Source organism: Schistocerca serialis, chromosome 1 (assembly GCF_023864345.2).
Source record: "Schistocerca serialis cubense isolate TAMUIC-IGC-003099 chromosome 1, iqSchSeri2.2, whole genome shotgun sequence".
NCBI lineage: Eukaryota > Metazoa > Arthropoda > Insecta > Orthoptera > Acrididae > Schistocerca > Schistocerca serialis.
The window spans coordinates 737,643,084-737,664,640 of record NC_064638.1 but is presented as its reverse complement, the minus strand read 5'-3'; the positions used below and the strand labels follow the sequence as shown (position 1 = coordinate 737,664,640).

Here is a 21,557-nt window from a genome sequence, read left to right as displayed (position 1 = left end):
GCAAATTTTGGGGAGAGATAAATGAGTAAGTTGACATATTTTGCGTATTCAATAATGTCTCATACAATAATGTTCTGGGCTAACTCATCTTTAGCAAAAAAATGATTGTTGCTCAAAAACATGCTTTAACAATAACATGTGGTGCTCACCCACCATCATCTTGTAGACACCTGCTTAAGGTGTTAGGCACTCTGACTATTGCTTTACAGTATATATTGTGAAGTTTGTTGCATATAATTCACTGAGTTTAAAAGAAACAATGATGTACTTAGTTACAAAAATCAGAAGAAAAAAAAAAAAGACATTCATTAATCCACATTCTGGGAGTATTTAGCACAAAAAGGGGTGCACAATTCAGCAAACAAATTTTGATCACTTTCTCAATGATATAACCTCTCTGATAGATGACAAACTAAAATTTGTCAACTGAAAAAGTTTCTCTTGACAACTACTATTCCAATGAAGAATTTCTATTATTGTAATGCACAAAAGCTGATGGGTAGGAATTACTAACTCACATCTGTACATTCTTTAAAAAATGATAAGTATGTAACCATATTTACAAATAAACTTGTTATTCTATTATAAAATGACTCGTCCCACATCATTATGATTTATCTTGCAAATGATCCCTGGAACATGAAACTATCTAACTAACCCGTTATCTATTTAGTTCACTTTCCAGAAATGCTTGCAAATGTAACTGACAGAATTTACACCCTTTTTTGAGACAATACTTTGCTTAAAGCTTTAAGCTTAACTACTGTACTGCTCCTCTCACAAATGCAAAGGTGAATCAATTACATTGGTAAAGAAAGTTATAATAGCTTCTCTTCCATCTTACTTACTAACTGCCATGACTTTTTCTCTAACATTTTCACAAGAGCTTATAGAAGTTGTTTAAAAGAATTTATTTACTGAAACACATTAGTTTGGAAACTAATACATGAAAAAGCATGAGGAAAATAAATAATAAGATACATGATACTTACTGTTCTATTTCACATGATTTTAAAATTCTGCCATGATAACAAACAATAACTTTGAAGTAACGTCCCTTGTGATAAACTACAATATGATCTGAGTCTTTGTAATGCATAGTTACATCAGCTTCATCACCAGGAATCCTAGTTGTATTGAAAATTCTACTGTACTGCCATGAACAGAGAGGAATTAGGCCTTGTATAATTATCTGTAAAATTTAAAATATATACACTAAAATAGCCAATATGGACTGAGATATAAGAATCATTATCAGTGCATTTACATATTTACTCAAAACAACCACTTTAGATGGTGTATTATCATCAATAACAAATTATTATAAAATATGCCAAAGAACACCTTGCATTTGAGGCAAAAATTATCTAAATGAAAGATAATTTCATACAGCAAATATCTGACGTATTTATAATTCTTATTATTTATCATGTGGCACTATGTATACACATATCACTAAAATACTATAAGTCAATATTTAAATGCAAGTAACCAGCATAAAATAATGGAAATGCCAACAGCTATAGGTCGAATACCAAGGTCTTTTATGCATTTTATTCCACTGGATCCTGTAAGATGGATCCCAGCAACACCTAAAAATTACAACAGATTTGTAGGTGCAGTGATTGCAAAAGCAAAAGAGTGTATCGCACATGGGTACCGCAAGGAATACATTCCGGGCTGGAACAAAGATTGTGAGAAACTTTTTGAGACATACGTAAAACATGGTGATACAAACGTAGTCGATGAACTGCTACAGACACTGGATGAGGCCCAAAGAAATAGATGGATTAAGACAACTGCTGAAATGGATTTTAAGAAGTCAAGCACAAAAGCTTGGAGCTTACTAAAGAAGCTGGGGGGAAGTAGACCACCAATCAAAGTAGCTCGTACAGTGCTACCAGACCAGATAGCAAGTCGAATTGTATCTCTATCTAGAGCACCACTAGACAAACATCACACACAAAAAGTAAAAAGGGAATACAGAAACATACAGCGAACAACTCCTCAAGAAACTGAGTACTCTCGGAGCTTCATAACTGAAGAACTAGAAGCTGCTCTCAGTGATGTTAAAACGGGTAAGGCACCTGGTTATGATGGAATCCACCCTGAATTCCTGACTCGATGTGGGAAGGAAACGAAGAAATGGCTGACCAAGTTTTACTCATGCATACTAACATCGGGCTGCCTGCCAAAAGCTTTTAAAATTACTAAAATAATTGCTGTGCTAAAACCAAACAAACCATCAGATAAAGCCAAAAGTTACCACCCTATCGCTCTTCTCAGCTGCTGTTACAAACTTCTGGACTGGTTACTCGTCAACAGGCTGGGCCCACGAATCCTAGAAGTCATCCCACTAGAGCAGGCAGGTTTCAGACCTAACAGCTGCCTATGACACTGAATGGAAGGAAGGACTTCTACACAAACTGATAAAAGTAATCCCCTGCTGTATGACACTGAGACTTATCAACAACATGCTTTCAGATAGATACTTCCAGGTGATACAGGGTAACGACATAAGCAAACAGAGGAAACTGAACAACGGACTGCCTCAACGATCAGTTTTAGCACCAATGCTCTTTAATCTTTACATCTCTGACCTGCCTGAAACCACCTCAAGGAAGTTCAGCTATGCTGATGATATGGCCCTAGCTATCCAAAGCAATCAGTTTGAAGACAATGAAAACATCCTCACAACTGGCCTAAACAAAATGCATGAGTACTTCACCAAATGGAGGCTAATACCAAATCCCACCAAGACTGAAGTCAGCTGTCTTCATTTGAACAACAGAATGGCGGGATATGAGCTGAAGGTTCTTATGAATAACAGTCAACTGCGATATCAGCCATATCCAAAGTACATGGGGGTCATTTTAGATAGGACATTATCCTTCAAAAGGCACCTGGAAAATGTCTCCAATAAAATAAGCTCATGGAACAACCTCATTCAGAGGCTCTGAAGCACTAACTGGGGAGCAGCAGCAAACACACTATGAACCTCTGCACTCGCCTTAGTGTACTCTGCAGTCGAGTACTGTGCACCAGCATGGTTAACCAGCAAGCAAATAAATAAGGTGGACACCCAGCTCAACGCTGCTATGAGAACCATAACTGGATGCATAAAGACTACCCCACTATTTTGGCTTCCAACACTTAGCCATATAGCTCCACCCTCCCTACGAAGACAGGAAGCTCTGATGAAGGAATACACAAAAATAATGAATAACCCCCTACTTTCTATCCATGAAGATGTCCCAACTTTGAAAAGAACATGACTCCACTCCAGAAATCCCCCTTTAAGACTGACCCAACAACTGTCAGCTAACAACTTCAGCATGGATACTAAATGGCACGAGAGCTGGAGTGATAGTGCCTCCCCTGACAACCATGAACTTATCAGTCCATCAGAGAAACCTAAGGGCTTTGAACTTCCACGGCAGCTATGGAAGAATCTGAACAGGACATGGACTATGTGCACACAGTCTACACAAGTGGGGAAAGCTTCCCAGCCCTAGCTGTGACTGTGGGGCACCTAATCAAACAATACAGCACATCGCCCATGACTGTGAATTAAGAGCCTACCAGGGTAGTCGGGCAGACTTCTTCAACACCACACCGCCCTGCCTCGAACGGATTGCCAATTTGGGCGTCAGATTTTGAAGACTCGTGTAGCGCAAAATTTCTGCTGTGATGTTAATTTTTATTGTGTTTATGTATTATATTTTATCTGAATATGTATCCTTCACTTATGTATTCTATAGTGTATTTTATGATATAATTTCATAATGTAATAAGTGTAAACCATGTGTGTAGCGCCATACGCTAAATAAAATAAATAAATATTCCACTGCTCATTACTGTCATGAAATCAAAAAGATCCTTGTAGGCATGTGCAGAAATGTTGACACAACATGAGCAACTATTTGTTGTTCCATGCCACAGTCACAAAATGGTGATGAAGATTTCCCCACTTGTGAAGAATGTCTACACATCTTCCATGGCCCTTTCCGATATGGTTTGGTGCAGTTCAAATTGCCTGAGGCTGGTCAAATCTAGGGGGTTTCTTCTGGATACAGGGCAGTTTCATACATTGTGGAGGATGGTTTTGTTGCCAACCTTGTTTCCATTCACTGATGGCACTGAATTCAATTTCTGTAAGATCCCTGACTTTGATAAGAGTAGGATGTCTTGACCTTATTCTTTTTCACTCTGCAGGGAATACATCATTGGATACTGGAAGGTCAGAATTATCAGCAGTCTTCCTGTATTCACATTTCAATGTGCTCTTCCATTTGATATCAGGAGATTGAATGTGGCTCAAGACAGGCAACCAGTACATGGAAATAGATCATATTGACCCACTGGCTTTATTAAGTTGTACATATATATATTTTATATATGGACTATTAAGCTGGGGAGGTGCACATCAGTCTGCTGTTGAGTACACTAATCAGTGTTGATACTCAATGAGTGTCTGCTGATGATCCCCAACTACTACCATAGAGTTTATGGAATGTTGTTTCTGCTTTTGAGCTTAATGGATGTTCATGTGAGGTGCTCCGTACAGAAGGTGTCCCATCTAATGTGACCCCAAGATATTTTGGATGTATGTTATAATGAATTTCTGTCTCTATCAAAATAGACCAAGAGCTCTGCATGCCAATCTGCTGGACATATGAGAACATGAAACTTCTGTTTATTTTAATTTGCTTCTAACCTGCATTTATTAAGATACTGACATAAGATGTCTAGATCAGAAGTTAGGATTTCTTCAGATGTTTTGAAGGTTTTGTGTTGGGTAGATGGGTAGCTATCACACAGTTGTCTACATAGCCAAACTTTTTGAACTGTGTTGGGGACGTATAAGATATATCTAAATTAAAGAAGGGAAGAGCAAGGATGGATCCCTATGGAAAGCCATTATTCAATACTTTTGGACAGCTAGTGCCTTTTTCTGTAGTTACAGTAAATATCCATCCAGTTAACATGTTGTAAATAAGATTTTTTGTCCATCTGCATGGAAAAATTTGTAATAAATATAAAGCAGTCCATGCCTCCAAACCATGACATATGCTGCACTTAGGTCAATGAAAGCAACTGATGTTTTCTGCTTCAATGCTATCCTGCTTCAACAAATGTTTTTTTCATTAAGACTAGATCAGCACAGCTCCATCCTTGTCAGCATCCAGATTGCTCAACAGGAAGTTTCTGAAAGATCCCGAAACTAATCCGACTGTATAGAATTGTTTCAAGGATCTTATAAATAGTGCTCAGTAGTGTAACTGGGAAGTCATTCTCTGGCTGGTCTGAAGTCTTACCAGGCTTGGGTATAGCCATTAATTGGTTCATATTTTTGTGGGATTTAACCAGATATCATAACATCAGAAAAGAAATTCACCAGCCATCTTTTTGCATAGCTCTGACTACACATACTATTTGCTCTGTATAGGGATGCCACAACATTATGACGAAATAGAATATCCAGTTTATATCATGCGGACTGCATTGTGCTAAACAGTCTTCCAGTAAATCCAAAATATATTCTTACTGTGGATATTTTGGATTATAGAGAAATTTCAGTTTCAGAAATGCATGACATTTGTTGTTGTTGTTGTCTTCAGTCCTGAGACTGGTTTGATGCAGCTCTCCATGCTACTCTATCCTGTGCAAGCTTCTTCATCTCCCAGTACCTACTGCAACCTACATCCTTCTGAATCTGCTTAGTGTATTCATCTCTTGGTCTCCCTCTACGATTTTTACCCTCCACGCTGCCCTCCAATGCTAAATTTGTAATCCCTTGATGCCTCAAAACGTGTCCTACCAACCGATCCCTTCTTCTAGTCAAGTTGTGCCACAAACTTCTCTTCTCCCCAATCCTATCCAATACCTCCTCATTAGTTACGTGATCTACCCACCTTATCTTCAGCATTCTTCTGTAGCACCACATTTCGAAAGCTTCTATTCTCTTCTTGTCCAAACTAGTTATCGTCCATGTTTCACTTCCATACATGGCTACACTCCATACAAATATTTTCAGAAACGACTTCCTGACACTTAAATCTATACTCGATGTTAACAAATTTCTCTTCTTCAGAAACGATTTCCTTGCCATTGCCAGTCTACATTTTATATCCTCTCTACTTCGACCATCATCAGTTATTTTACTCCCTAAATAGCAAAACTCCTTTACTACTTTAAGTGTCTCATTTCCTAATCTAATTCCCTCAGCATCACCCGATTTAATTTGACTAGATTCCATTATCCTCGTTTTGCTTTTGTTGATGTTCATCTTATATCCTCCTTTCAAGACACTGTCCATTCCGTTCAACTGCTCTTCCAAGTCCTTTGCTGTCTCTGACAGAATTACAATGTCATCGGCGAACCTCAAAGTTTTTACTTCTTCTCCATGAATTTTAATACCTACTCCGAATTTTTCTTTTGTTTCCTTTACCGCTTGCTCAATATACAGATTGAATAACATCGGGGAGAGGCTACAACCCTGTCTCACTCCTTTCCCAACCACTGGTTCCCTTTCATGCCCCTCGACTCTTATAACTGCCATCTGGTTTCTGTACAAATTGTAAATAGCCTTTTGCTCCCTGTATTTTACGCTTGCCACCTTCAGAATTTGAAAGAGAGTATTCCAGTTAACATTGTCAAAAGCTTTCTCTAAGTCTACAAATGCTAGAAATGTAGGTTTGCCTTTTCTTAATCTTTCTTCTATGATAAGTCGTAAGGTAAGTATTGCCTCACGTGTTCCAACATTTCTACGGAATCCAAACTGATATTCCCCGAGGTCCGCTTCTACTAGTTTTTCCATTCGTCTGTAAAGAATTCGCGTTAGTGTTATTAAACTGATAGTTCGGTGATTTTCACATCTGTCAACACCTGCTTTCTTTGGGATTGGAATTATTATATTCTTCTTGAAGTCTGAGGGTATTTCGCCTGTCTCATACATCTTGCTCACCAGATGGTAGAGTTTTGTCATGACTGGCTCTCCCAAGGCCATCAGTAGTTCTAATGGAATGTTGTCTACTCCCAGGGCCTTGTTTCGACTCAGGTCTTTCAGTGCTCTGTCAAACTCTTCACGCAGTATCTTATCTCCCATTTCGTCTTCATCTACATCCTCTTCCATTTCCATAATATTGTCCTCAAGTACATCGCCCTTGTATAAACCCTCTATATACTCCTTCCACCTTTCTGCCTTCCCTTCTTTGCTTAGAACTGGGTTGCCATCTGAACTCTTGATATTCATACAAGTGGTTCTCTTCTCTCCAAAGGTCTCTTTAATTTTCCTGTAGGCATTTATCAAGCTAAAATTTTACAAGATTTGTCACTACCCAACAACACAAGTTGGCACAAACATTACTTTCCATTTGTTTTCAATAGATGTAGAGAAACATTTTTGTTCCAAAAAGTATTAAATCTTTCATTTAAATGATTTTTTTTAGTAACAAATAAGAAACTGATGCAATAACAACTGAACATCATCAATTACATTTGCTGTTACTTTATATTTTACTGACCGGTTGCAGTGTCTCATCATCAATCTGTTTTCTAAACTGAAGGAAATTGTGAATTGCTGTTGCTGCACGTGCTGACTGTAGATTGGTATGATTCAACAAAATTGTGTCTATGCAATAATAATTTGAATTCACAACCAGGGGTGATCGTCCACGGAGATAAATAAATTCTTGCCACCAGTCGGTGACATAATTGTCAGATGTCCTGAAAAAAAAATTTATTGCTCAATAAAACAATTAGACAAAACAGGAGCACATTACTCATTATCAAACAGACAACAAATGACCTGCAGTATACCCATAATGATGCTAGTTAACAGTAGATTTATACTTGAGGAAGAAAAATATGTTCCATGTCACATAAATTTTAAGCTTTTGTGAATGAGACTGTACAGAATATGGGAATGATATGAAATTTCTGTCTGCTTTGGATTGTTGTGGTGTAACTATCATCTTTAAAAGTACAATGACAAAATGCGTTCTGCAGACAGCACTGTAGGGGTCTGATGCCTTCTACAATGACAAAAAAAATTTGTGTGGTATGTAAAACAATTTATACATAAAAATTATATTAGTTCAACAACAAAAATTACACTGTTTGACTCATCTACATATCGTTCCTCATGAACCTTATCGTGAAGCAGAATCAATAAGAATGTGAAAACAGTCAAGATAAATAATACAACAGAGATGCAGCTATCATAAGTTGCTCTTGCACTGTGCTCTGATAAATAAACTACTCAAATGAAGTTTTGCACCACCCTCATAACTTGCATAGGTTCTCTTTCTCAATAGTTTTGATCACCGTAAATAACTGTAGACAGACACCTGTGTATTGGAAGTAAAAGTAAAAGTTCAATACAGTGCACTGTGTCTCTGATGGTGAGCTGGACAATGTAGCTTGTGTGCAGTGCTCTGTCTGTTGACATGCCAATTCTAGCTCTTACCACTCAACTACAAGTTTATGTCAGTGCCACTAGGTGGAAGCACAATGCAGCAGACTTTTCCACATTTGCTTGGCACAAATTCTGCTAGACAGTAGCACACTCCACAGATATGTCAATCAACTCACTGTAGGGTAAAATTACATCAGACATCAGTATATGTTATAGTTATACTCATAGAAAAACCTATTTTGTGGGCTGCTGAATGAGATGTGGTATATTAAGTTTTGGATTTTATCATACAGTAATCCATTCAAGGCATTGAAGGCCATAAAGAACATTATTGTTGCTTGTGAGACTGTTGCATTTACTCATGCTTCTGACATCTGTTGACCTTTTGGTGTATCAGGTTTACCTGTGCTGTAGACCTACATTGTATGTACGTCTGAACATTCACAAAAAGCTGTCTCACTGAATTCTCTGATATTCATTTAAATTTGGGGGGTTGAAGACGATGTGTTTTTGGCCCTTATGGTTTTCAGTGCCTCATTTGTGTCCTAGTCAAGTGACCTTGTTGGTAGACAGTACCACTTGAATTTAATAATTTCTGCAAATGGCAGTTTGTGTTTGGAATTGCTTTTTACTGTGCAGGAATTGGCTTTCCTGTACAGTGTCGACACGAACTCAGTTGGACCTGTAGTAAGCACTAACAGAAAAGAAAATTACCAGGAAAAGTTAGCCGCAGAGGAAGTACGACCTCCCAAACCAGATCTGTTCTATGAGAAAGTGACAAAATCAAATAAGTGTGACTACAAGTGAACCTTTAACAAAGAAGTGTATAATAAGCATAAGTTGCAACATAAGAATGCCTGATTTTCAGATCAGATGTCAATTTGTTAACTAATACATGTATTAGTGATCTTTTACAGTTGTCTGAAAAAATAAAAAAAAAGCATGAATACTCCCACTTACAAAAATCCAGAATAGAGAGTAGTGAAAGCTTATACATTATTTTATTCTTGCTATAAACAATACTTAATTATGTATCAAACATCAAAATTCCATTAAAAAATTCTTCCTTTTTCCAGACAAGTTATGCATATTATTATTGTTGTGTCTAGACAAGACAGCCTAGACACAATGAGAGGAAGCCGAAAGGCACGCGCTTAAACTCACGCAGGCTGGCGTGAGGTCTGAAACAGGATACGTAATGAATGCTATAAAGAAAAGTACATAGCTTCTGGAATACTTAACTTTAATCCACATTTGTAGAACATCGCTCTTGATGATACATGCTTCACACTATTAATTATTAAAGCTATGGCGCCTTGCTAGGTCGTAGCAAATGTAGCTGAAGGCTATGCTAACTATCGTAACAAATGAGAGCATATTTGTCAGTGAACCGTTCCTTGCAAAGTCGGCTGTACAACTGGGGCGAGTGCTAGTAAGTCTCTCTAGACCTGCCATGTGGTGGCGCTCGGTCTGCAATCACTGACAGTGGCGACACATGGGTCCGCCGTATACTAACGGACCGCGGCCGATTTAAAGGCTACCACCTAGCAAGTGTGGTGTCTGGCAGTGACACCACAATAATTATTATTATTATTATGCATACCTATGACCCCCCCACCAACCCAATGGTTAAATGTTACATCAAACACTTTAAAAAACCTGTCCTAGAAAATCCTCGGTCCTACAAAAGCATCAGTTTTTCAAAGACTTCACCTTCCGCTCCATTTCCAAACTCAATCATGTGCTTGTTCAAGACCTTCTCTCCATCTCCCACTCACTACAGTGGAAACATTTCTTCATCATCAACCCTAGCAATCAGACTCGACCCAAAATCAATACTGAACCATGACTCAATTTTCTCCTCCAACTAGCCATGTTCCATAACCACTCCTCCTAAATCATCCCTTATAACTTCTGAGAATTTTCTGACCTCCAACTTTGTCTTCCCATTGTTCCCCAAATCCCTCAATATGGAAATCAACCTTACAACTGCAAAAAGAACTGCAACCCAACACCCAAAGAATGTTACCAACTTACAATACTATCTGCTGACAAAGGTTCTACCACTGTGGTTATGTATGAACTGCACGGATTATATGGCCAAAGGGCTCTGCAGGCTGTGAGTCAAGTTCAAGCCCTGCCACAGTTACCCCAGTCCACAAATCCAGCATCACAATCTTCTGTCCCTCTTCAGATCTGTAGATCCTTCCCAAGAGTTTATCTCCCTCCTCCATGCCACTTTATTGTGGCTGGATACTGTGCTCCACCGAAGAGAAACTCTGCCCTTAGAGATAAACAACTTCAACCTGTTACCTGTAGCCTACCTTCCTATAGAAATCTGCACACTCAGCACCCCTATGTGGAGTGCAGTAGTGTTTACTAATTCACAGTGTTACTACACCATGCTCACAGTGTTATTACACCATGCTTGTACTGTGAGGGGTTTTCAGCGTAGGAAGCTGCTCACCGAATTGGCACTCACCACAGCAATTTCATCCAAAAATTTAACTGATATTATGAGCCTCAAAACATTCAAGATCTGCCTCATGGTGTTCAAGTGTGGCCAACATTATTGACTTATGACTGCTACCTACAAAATGTGGCTCATACATATCATAAAGGGAATTCAGTAGAACTCTGCCCTACCAATTTGAAGGCAACTAGAAGTATTGTGTTGATTCAGGCAGTAGGCAACCATTTCCACATGATCAATATGACCTCCAGGTGTCTATTATGAACAACGGTACAAACCTCCCAAGCACCATGGTGTGCAAAGAAGGTATGCAATGGATATCAGATGCCTCTTATTGATATCAAGTGTACTTTGATGCCTGTGGAATATTGGAACAGAATATTCCAATCTACTTTTCAGTTTTCCAGTCAACATTTCAGCAATGTGTTTGTCTTTCAGGACAATAACACTTGAATCGCATGCATCTGCTCCATGAACATCTACATACGGGACATAAAGATCCACTAACTGGGACGACCTGATGTACCCTCTGATATGAACCTGGTTCATCTTGCTTGGGAAACTTGTAGAATCACAACACATGGCCTCCACTCACACATTGGATGAGCTAAGGAGCTCCACCATCCAAGAGTGTGACAAAATGAGCACTAACATCTCAACCACTTTGTAAACATCGTATCAAGAAGAACCCAAGTATATTACAATGCACAGAGTGGAATGACATAATACTGAACATTATTCAGCAATAAATTTTGATTTCTTGGATATGCACTTTCAGATAAGACTGCCTTTATTTGGTTATTATTTTGTTTCTAATTGGCAGTAAAGTTACTTCTTAGTTTCATAAAGTTGATGCTTTCACTCCCTGCTCCCTACAAGCCCATACCTTAATTTATATGCAGATTAGTTTGCATTTAGTTATAGCTAGATTAACATATGATTAAGTCACTAACCACCTTCTATTTACATTTAAAAGGGGTGGAAATCAGCATCTTGCATTCTTAGCAGAAAAGTTGCTGCCTTGAAAAAGGCTGTTGTTCTTCCATTATTCAGTAGCTATTGATTCATTTACCATACACTTAAAAATGATGTGTCTACACTGGTAGCTGTTGAAGGATAATTATTATTGTGAACTCAACAATGGAAAAACCTGGGTAGCTACTCACTGCGACTGGTAGCTACAGTGGCAGTACAATGTGGCCTGCTGGGACAGTGTGCATGTGTGGTGTGTGTGTGTGAGTGTGTGTCACTTGTGTGTGTGTCAGCTAACTCTGATGGCCATGAACTGAACACTTATCAAATGTCTGCAGTCTTCTTTATGTGCCAAATATAATTATTATTATAATAATTATAATAATAATAATTATTATTATTAATTTTATTATTATTATTATTACTATTATGAACTGTAGTAACAATACAGGCTTGTTTAACAAGAATACTATTTCCTATTATGCACACAAATGTTTGAAAATCTTATATTTTGATATTTTATAGGAACAATGAATAATAAGATAAACTCTTAAAATAATGTTTAATTTGTGGTTAATGAAGATGATACCAGACAAAGAATTCTACTTCGTACAATAGGCAAAGGTACACAGATCAGAAGGAGATATTTATTTATTTTAATCTTGTCTTGTGCTCATGTATACACAGTTCTTTCATTTTCACTGACTACAGTGTTGCAGAAGATTGCCTTGAATTACAGCAGTGAGTAAAAGTACAACCAATTAATACATCTGTCTAGAAGTCAAGAAAATGATACAAGCTGAAATAAGATTTTTAATAGGTTATCGGGTTGCTTCAACTTTAATTTTATTTGTATGTAGACAACTGAAACTTTACACATGGAGTTTAATGAAGTAAGTGACCAAAATTCTATTTCTGGAGTAAGGGCATTTGTTCACATACTTGTACCCTCAATACATGTTGAAACTTCTGTAGAGACTTTGATGAGTGTAATAGTCATCTATGTAATCAAAAATTGGTGTGAACAAATTACCAAATGTTGTTATCAGTACTTAACACTTCTAATTGCTTGCTAAAATATTAAAAAAGGTAAGTCAAAAAGATCCATTCTCACCATGATTTAAATACTAGATATCTTTGGAACTTCCTCCCAACGCCATTCTTAAATTCTGTTGCAAGATTTTGTACTTTATCAAAGCGTTCATTGTCATAAATTGGCCGAACACTCTGGAGATACTGCAACAACACACAAAAAGCTATTAGTATATTAAATATACATGAATTATAGAGCAATAAAGAAAACATGTGCACAAACGTATTTTGGAAGGGCAAAATCGGTTCTCAATTGGGCACAACTGTTATAAATGAGGAAGTATGGATGACACTTGGGAAAGGGAAACCTAGGACACTTGGGAAAGTGAAACCTAGACATAGCTGGACACAAATAAAAGATTATCAATTCCTCACACTTATAGACTCTAAGGATTTCTCTTTGATAAAAATCATACATGAAAAAGAACAAGAATAATAACTCATCAGACTAAAGGGCTTTACTAACTGTGAAATGGATGCATTCAGATAGCTTAGATCATAAGAGAACTTTTGAGCGTCTAATAACACACGTTTTAATATCCTTTTGAATCCACAAATATTATAAATAACTTATTTTATGTCTTCTAATAACCAGTAGCAGATACAGATAAACCTCAAAGAGGGGCACTAAAGATATTTTGAGCTACCTTTACTTTTACTGTAATAAAAAATAATCAAGTCACATGCAAAGTTTAAGAAAGGTTTATTTAAACTGATTATACACATACACATACACAAGACAATGCCATCTTATGATCTAAAAAAATTACAATTGTGGTTCTCTTCCTTAAATGATGAATTCTATTTAAATACTTCACAATCAACTGATCACTCTCACTCTTGATTAATCTTCACACTTGCACTTATCACAACTAGGACTTTTTACTTATTCATTTTTCAGTCTTAATATTTCTGCTTCTGAATGTAAACTAGCTTCCTATTCGGCAAATAGTCCATATTTATAACGCTACATATCGAAGGTTCTCTGCGCAAGAAAACAGTAGAATGTTCACAACTTTTCTTGGTCAAATGCCAGACAGAATAACGTACTGAGATAACTAGAATGGCCACAACATTTCTTGTAGGTGTGAGTTAGCTATCTATGTGCCAGACAGAAACATGTAAAATACGATAATGTGGACGTGTATGCTACATAGGAAAGTACAACTACTCGATAACTCAATTCAGTTGAGTCAACTGACGAAAGAAATGAACGAATAGCATGCGGGCTGGCTGGCAGGGGCAGCACGGGTGGCAATGCGGGAGGCCCCGCAAAGGGTGGTGCGCACCCCCCGCACCTCCCATACATATCCACCACTGCTAATAACACAATAAAGACCTTTGTATCTGCACTCAGCACCATAAAAACAAGAAAGTATATTATACATTTTTGAGCCTTATATTGAGTGTGTGAAGGTGACCATTCATTTAAGAATGCTTATTACTTTTGTCTCTGGACATCACTAGAAAATAAATCTACATGACAGTGAGTGTGAGAATTCCATAATATTTAGAGAAGATCCTGTATACAGAAAGATATTTTTATTCATACACCACTAATTTAAAATTGCACTGAAACTTAAAAGTCTGAAATAGAAAAAAAAACTATATGACAGGTAAATCCTACTATACATCAATAAAAATAACCAGCAAAATTTCATTTGATTAATAGTATGGAAATTCAATGACAGAGGTTATAACCTTTCAAAAAACACCTATTAGCTTTGATATTCGCACACATAAAGAAAAGTTTTGCATCACCCTGATATGTCATGCCGGTGTTTTGCTGTCGTGATTGTTCGTGTACCAATCAGAAGGTTACCCCTGAAGTACTTCATACACACAGTTACCATGAGTGCCACCACAGGTAGGCCACCATATTCTAATGGATTTCAGAATTTCAGTTGAAAGTAAAGCACCAGTATGCCACAGTAGAGTCAACATCCATCATGCCACAAAGGACAGTTGCAAGCAATGATTGAGTCTGTGTCAACACGTTATGCAGAGACGAGTGGTCAACCTGGTAAGTTACTCAATGCATGCTCCATAATCAAAGTGATGTGCTGTGGATATTGAATTGGTTCCAATTGAAAGGTAGTGTTGAGGACTTACAATGCACAGGCCATCCACTTTCAACAGCTGCACATGCTGATTGATATATATGACTTTTGAGTCAAAGTAACTGTGGACTGTGCGCCCCAGAAATGAATTTTGTCTTTGAAGAGCTACAGGCTGTTATGTATAGCATCAGACTGTTATGAGATAAGTGCATGACATGAATCTCCATTCCTGATAGCCATATTGAGCTCCATATTATGCACAGCAACACCATGGACTCCGTTCCAGATGGACAAGAAATCATGCGGAATGGATGGCTCAGGATTGGCATCAGGTGTTATTTATGAATGAAACTCACATTTGTTTGTACCCTGATAATCACAAACAACAAGCCTGTAGGCAACCTGGTAACAGTGGCACCTCCAGCACTGTATCCCACTTATGTAACAACATGGCGGTGGAATGATGTCCTAGGATGGCACTACATGGGGCGACCGTACACCCCTCGTGGTTGTTGAGTGTAATCTCATTGCTCCATGGTACAGGGACAAGATTCCACAAGCAATCAACACTTTGGTGACAATTTCATTTTGATGGGTGATAACTCATTTGCTCATGATGCTGTTCTCGTGCACACATTCCTTCAGCATGCTGGGATCATCAGAATGGAATGGTCTGTACATTTCATATACATGAACCAAACTGCATATGTGTGGAATCAATTGAAACAAGTTGGAGTTTGGATGCCAACAATGATCATGTATTTCATGTGACTTATACAGAATCGCCATTGAAGAGTGGGACAATTTGGACAAGGGCTGGCTTGACCTCATCGATGGTAGCCCATGTGAATTCAAGCCTGCATCTAAGCAATGGGATGTTCCACTGTGTATTGTTATTATTCAGAAACACTGTGAAAAAACCCATAGAAAACAGATGATTTCATCATTAGACACATGTTTAATTTTTTTATTTTTTAATGATCTGAGCACATTGCAGATGAATATTTATGCATGCCTCAGATCCAATTTTTGTTTCCTGCACCATGAATTTTGAAATAAAGGGGTGATGCAAGACTTTTGTTGATGTGTGTACAACAATTTGATCACTTACAAAACTTTACATCTGTCCGTGGTAAAAGGTGTGCTGCATAATTTTCATATTTCCTATTTTTAACAATGACTGGATTAAGTTAAGATGCACAAATGCATTTTGAAAGCTACATGGTTGGGCCATTTGTGTAAAGTGTAATCCAAGGTTCAACATTTGACTAAGGGCTTATGAGAAATCCCTATAATTTCACTCACATTGGCCAACAAATTTACTCTTAAAATTTTTGGACTGAACCAGAGCTGTCCTTCTGTCCCCATTTTGACTCTCATTATTGTGTATCCATGTCACCTGAGAGGTTGAATTTCCAAATCTATGACAGCATGTTGTCCTGTAGAGTACCCTGAAGAAATCAAAAAGGTGCCAACATCCTCTCCTCTAGGGCAGAAAATAAGATTTTATCTTTCCAACTGTATTGTTGTCCATATATGAAGCATAAATGAGCAAACCACAGTATAGTGTGCCCAATTATTCAGACTCTGTTTCAGTCACAGTGTCATGTACAATCAGATGTAGTCTCAGGAAGCCATCACACATCCTTTTGTGGGTGGAAAACTACTGCTGAGATTAAGTTGTGTAGCAGTAGTAAGGGTTGTGTCCTTGTGGAAGTTATGAATGGATGTCAGTCAGATGTACTACAGTCATGATTATATTGTGCTGGTGAGGGAAGGGAGGGAATCTGCGTGAGACTAGGTACAGTTTCCATGCAACAGTGTGCTGAACCTGTTCTTTTTCTGCAACTGGATAAGTAGGAGCATGAGAATGTGAAGTGAAAAGTTTGGGGATGCTATCTCTCCAATGATTTGATTTCTTTATTAATCCATGAAATAATTTACATTGTATGGATTTTGTGATTCAAAACATAGACAAATTGACAGTTGAAGATTAATTTCTTCCACTTTAAATGTCAATGCATTTTCTTTTAATCTATATTTACATTTGTTTTTAGTGGTATATAATTATTATTTCTACATACCATTATATTTTAATACAGAATTTCTTAATTAGGTAACACTTTTTACTTCTGATACTCCATTACCATACAAAAACTTTTATTCTGCAAATATTTTTTTACTTCTGTTTTGAAAGACCAGATCAAAACTATATCTTCTATTTCTTGTGGTAATTTATTATATAATTGTTTTCTTTCCACATACAAATTATACATGTTTCTAGTTTCATAATCATTAATTAATAATTGTGAACAGAGCTGTCAATATTTTTTTATATTTTTACATAACACTGAAAAATGTATTCACAAGGGCGGTTGAGATATTCAGCATTTAAGGTGGTGAGCCATGCTGCCACTCTTGATTATTATACTTATTGCTCTTTTCTGCAGTCTGAATAAAGCCTGGATATTCTTTCTACTCACTCCTGTAATGTCTTACCATGGGATTTTAGCTAACAACCAGGCAGCCATCTTCAGCTGAGTTCTAAAATCGGAGATTGCTAATGTACAATGCAAAGTTGGTGCCAAAAAATGGTGTGGTGGCACACTGAGTAGGTTTCCAAGTCTCATCTGTTGGTATACTTTCATTGTTAATTTCCCTCCCACCCTGGACCTCTTTTCTTGGGGTGCCAAATGACTTCTATAAGTCCTTCTTGAGTTTCCCAATACTTTTTGTTTTTCCAAATGAAGAAATCTCTGCTTCCAAAAGATATTGTTTTGTGACTACTATGTACTCCTGTCTCTGCAGGTTCATAATGATTTCTGTCAATGTTTAATTTTAGTTTAATTCTTTTGACAAACTTCTTCATTTATATTTCACTGTACAGTGTTAGATAATGTATCCCCAGTGTCACCTGTGAGATTAAAAAGATTATTTCACAATTTCCTGCCTGCATTCATTTGAACTTTGTGACAGGATGTCTTTAGGATTAATTGACAGATGTGTTGGTTGGCCTCTAGACTGTAGCATAGCCAACACTTAAAAATCCAGTCACACATAAACAATAACGCTCTGACTTATGATTTATTATTCATACAGTTGCATGTGAGAGCTCACAAGTTAGTGATTGAATGATTATTTTGTGGAAGCAACAAGTTTAAACTTCTTCATTCACATTTTACCAAGTGTATCATTGGGTATGGTTGATCTCATCCGAGAACATTCTCCATTTATGATTTATCCAGCACTGTTGCACCTGCCAACAGCAGCTAGAAAGCTACTGCACTTCTTTACTGGATGAGGATGCTTAAATTAGCTATGAAGATAATATTCTGACTATAATACACACAAACTAAAAAGTTTATAAATTGTAAACAAGAAGGAACTCCAGCAGCAGTTCTCTAAAGATAGCTGAAATACCTACAAAAGCTATTTAAAGGTAAGAAGAAATAATTGTTATCAAGAGAATTATTCATGTCAATCAGATTAATTGATTCAAATAATAAAACTCGATTTACACGTTACTCACAGTCAGCATGCTGAACTTGCTGTCACATCACTTTCTGACAAAGACCATCAGGCTTTCAGTAACTAATGTTATACTAACAGTTTCCTTTTTTGTAACAGTAGGGAAATTGTAAATTCTCCCATACAGCTGGTTATTACTTCAAACTCACTGTCACCTGTTTCATATTTTTTGTTGTATAAACTTTTTGTAAAATAAATCACACAAGAAATATGTCTTACTACTCCTCCAAAATTACTTTTACTTTCATTATCAGTGTAGTACTTTGTTTGCACTTTTGTTAACATGTGTGTAACTTCAATTCTGAATATGGGTGCTGAATGTGCCTTTGATCCTCATGAAGCTGACCTTGGGGAAGATCAGTTTGGATTCCGTAGAAATATGGGGACACGTGAGGCAATACTGACCCTACGACTTATTTTAGAAGCTAGATTAAGAAAAGGCAAACCTACGTTTCTAGCATTTGTAGACTTAGAGAAAGCTTTTGACAATGTTGACTGGAATACTCTCTTTCAAATTCTGAAGGTGGCAGGAGTAAAATACAGGGAGCGAAAGGCTATTTACAATTTGAACAGAAACCAGATGGCAGTTATAAGAATCGAGGGACATGAAAGGGAAGCAGTGGTTGGGAAGGGAGTGAGACAGGGTTGTAGCATCTCCCCGATGTTATTCAATCCGTATATTGAGCAAGCAGTAAAGGAAACAAAAGAAAAATTCGGAGTATGTATTAAAATCCATGGAGAAGAAATAAAAACTTTCAGGTTCGCCGATGACATTGTAATTCTGTCAGAGACAGCAAAGGACTTGGAAGAGCAGTTGAACGGAATGGACATTGTCTTGAAAGGAGGATATAAGATGAACATCAACAAAAGCAAAACGAGAGTAATGGAATGTAGTCGAATTAAGTCGGGTGATGCTGAGGGAATTAGATTAGGAAATGAGACGCTTAAAGCAGTAAAGGAGTTTTGCTATTTGGGGAGCAAAATAACTGATGATGGTGGAAGTAGAGAGGATATAAAATGTAGACTGGCAATGGCAAGGAAAGCATTTCTGAAGAAGAGAAATTTGTTAACATCGAGTATAGATTTAAGTGTCAGGAAGTCGTTTCTGAAAGAATATGTATGGAGTGTAGCCATGTATGGAAGTGAAACATGGATGATAAATAGTTTGGACAAGAAGAAAATAGAAGCTTTCGAAATGTGGTGCTACAGAAGAATGCTGAAGATAAGGTGGGTAGAACACATAACGAATGAGGAGGTACTGAATAGGACTGGGGAGAAGAGGAGTTTGTGGCACAACTTGACTAGAAGAAGGGATCGGTTGGTAGGACATGTTCTGAGGCATCAAGGGATCACAAATTTAGTATTGAAGGGCAGCATGGAGGGTAAAAATCGTAGAGGGAGACCAAGAGATGACTACACTAAGCAGATTCAGAAGGATGTAGGTTGCAGTAGGTACTGGGAGATGAAGAAGCTTGCACAGGATAGAGTAGCGTGGAGAGCTGCATCAAACCAGTCTCAGGACCGAAGACCACAACAACAGCAACAACAAGCAGAAATGAGTTCTTAATTTCTCTACAGTAATGACTACTGATTAAATGAAGTAAGTTTTTGCAATCTCACTCACATCTCATATGTGCAAAGAAAGAGACCTAAAGAAGAAGAGAAGAACAATCTGGAAGGAGGTAACTATCAAAGAAAGGGAGTTTTTTTACAGGAGGGGGGGATTTAATATTTTTTCAGTTTTCATCATGAGAATGTGAATGTTTCCAGATAACCTATATGAGCTGCACAATTCCTGATTCTTTTTATCTACATTAGTAGTACACAAAACAAATATCTTCCCAAACTGAATCCAGAAGACAATATATCTTGTCCTATTCTTTGCATAAGGGTTTTCTTAGTATTCAGAAGCCCAACAAAAATCTACAAGATAGTATATGAGCACATGACATTAACTTTCTGAACAACTCGAAGACTGTATAGTGGAAAAGAAATTTTAATGTTAAGAGTACCTTTCAAATTATATATTGTTCTTTATAATCAAAGTGGTTGCTCCTTAGGAAATAAGTGATACTGAACGCTTGCTGTTTTTTATGTGTCCTATATGACATGTGCATTTGCTGTGAACAGTGTAATACTAGAGGATCATTTACAATTCAATTCACTATTCCTTGAGTAAACCACAAGAAAGAGAAAAAATAATGAAATAAAATTATGGGGAACTCCTAAATTAGCTAATATAAAATGTGAAATACAGAAGTAAAACTTCAACAACAGAGATAGCTAATTATAGGAGTAGTCTTTCATCTATTGTGTGAACACGAGCTTGCGTAGTCAGTGAAATATGCATGATATTTTATGTAAATCTTGTTTTATTACTGACATGCCATTGCATCACATTTTTAATGTTCCTTGAATGATGTGCTATGACCTGGCATATGATGGAGACTTATTGAGGTGTATTTGCATAAGATCTGATGATGGAAACTTAAAGTTGCCAAAACCAGTACTAAATAAAATTATAATTAGCAGTCTTGACACTTGAAGTTCTTACTTCTGTATTTCATATTACTCTAAATGACCCCCTTCCTTGAGTGATATCAAGCATATACAATGTAAAATACACTGCACTTATTCTAAATGACCACTTTCAAGCTGTGACTCAAACCACTATAAAAAATCTATGTTGTTGTCACTATTAACAGGCAAAAAGATTACACAGGGAAGGAAACAGAGGAGCTAAAAGGAATTGTAATGTCATTTACATTGAAAATGTGTATAATCCATGCAGGCAAACTGGGATTTACTCAAGGAAAGCAGAACAGAACCAAGTTTCTGCAAATTCTAGTTGTCCTGATGAGCTTAAAGATTACAATGTGAGAATAGAGGAATACTTATAAATGAGATTTAGGTTTGGTTATAGAGCCTACAAGTATTGTAATGAAAAACAGCTACTGAAGCTAGAATATGGAGTGCTTTAGGAAGCTAGGTCCACCTCCATAACTGAGCAGAC

At 37.2% G+C, this 21,557-nt stretch overlaps 1 protein-coding gene across 1 annotated transcript in view; it reads right to left on the bottom strand.

Moving 5' to 3' along the window:
* Positions 1-21,557, bottom strand: part of LOC126481744 (carnitine O-palmitoyltransferase 1, liver isoform-like) — a 206,795-nt gene that overhangs the window by 64,035 nt on the left and 121,203 nt on the right. The window contains exons 5-7 of the mRNA XM_050105701.1: positions 12,979-13,100; positions 7,527-7,728; positions 993-1,192 (exon numbers count right to left, since the gene is read on the bottom strand). Coding sequence (XP_049961658.1) covers positions 993-1,192; positions 7,527-7,728; positions 12,979-13,100 — 524 coding nt within the window. The remainder of the gene's footprint in view (positions 1-992; positions 1,193-7,526; positions 7,729-12,978; positions 13,101-21,557) is intronic.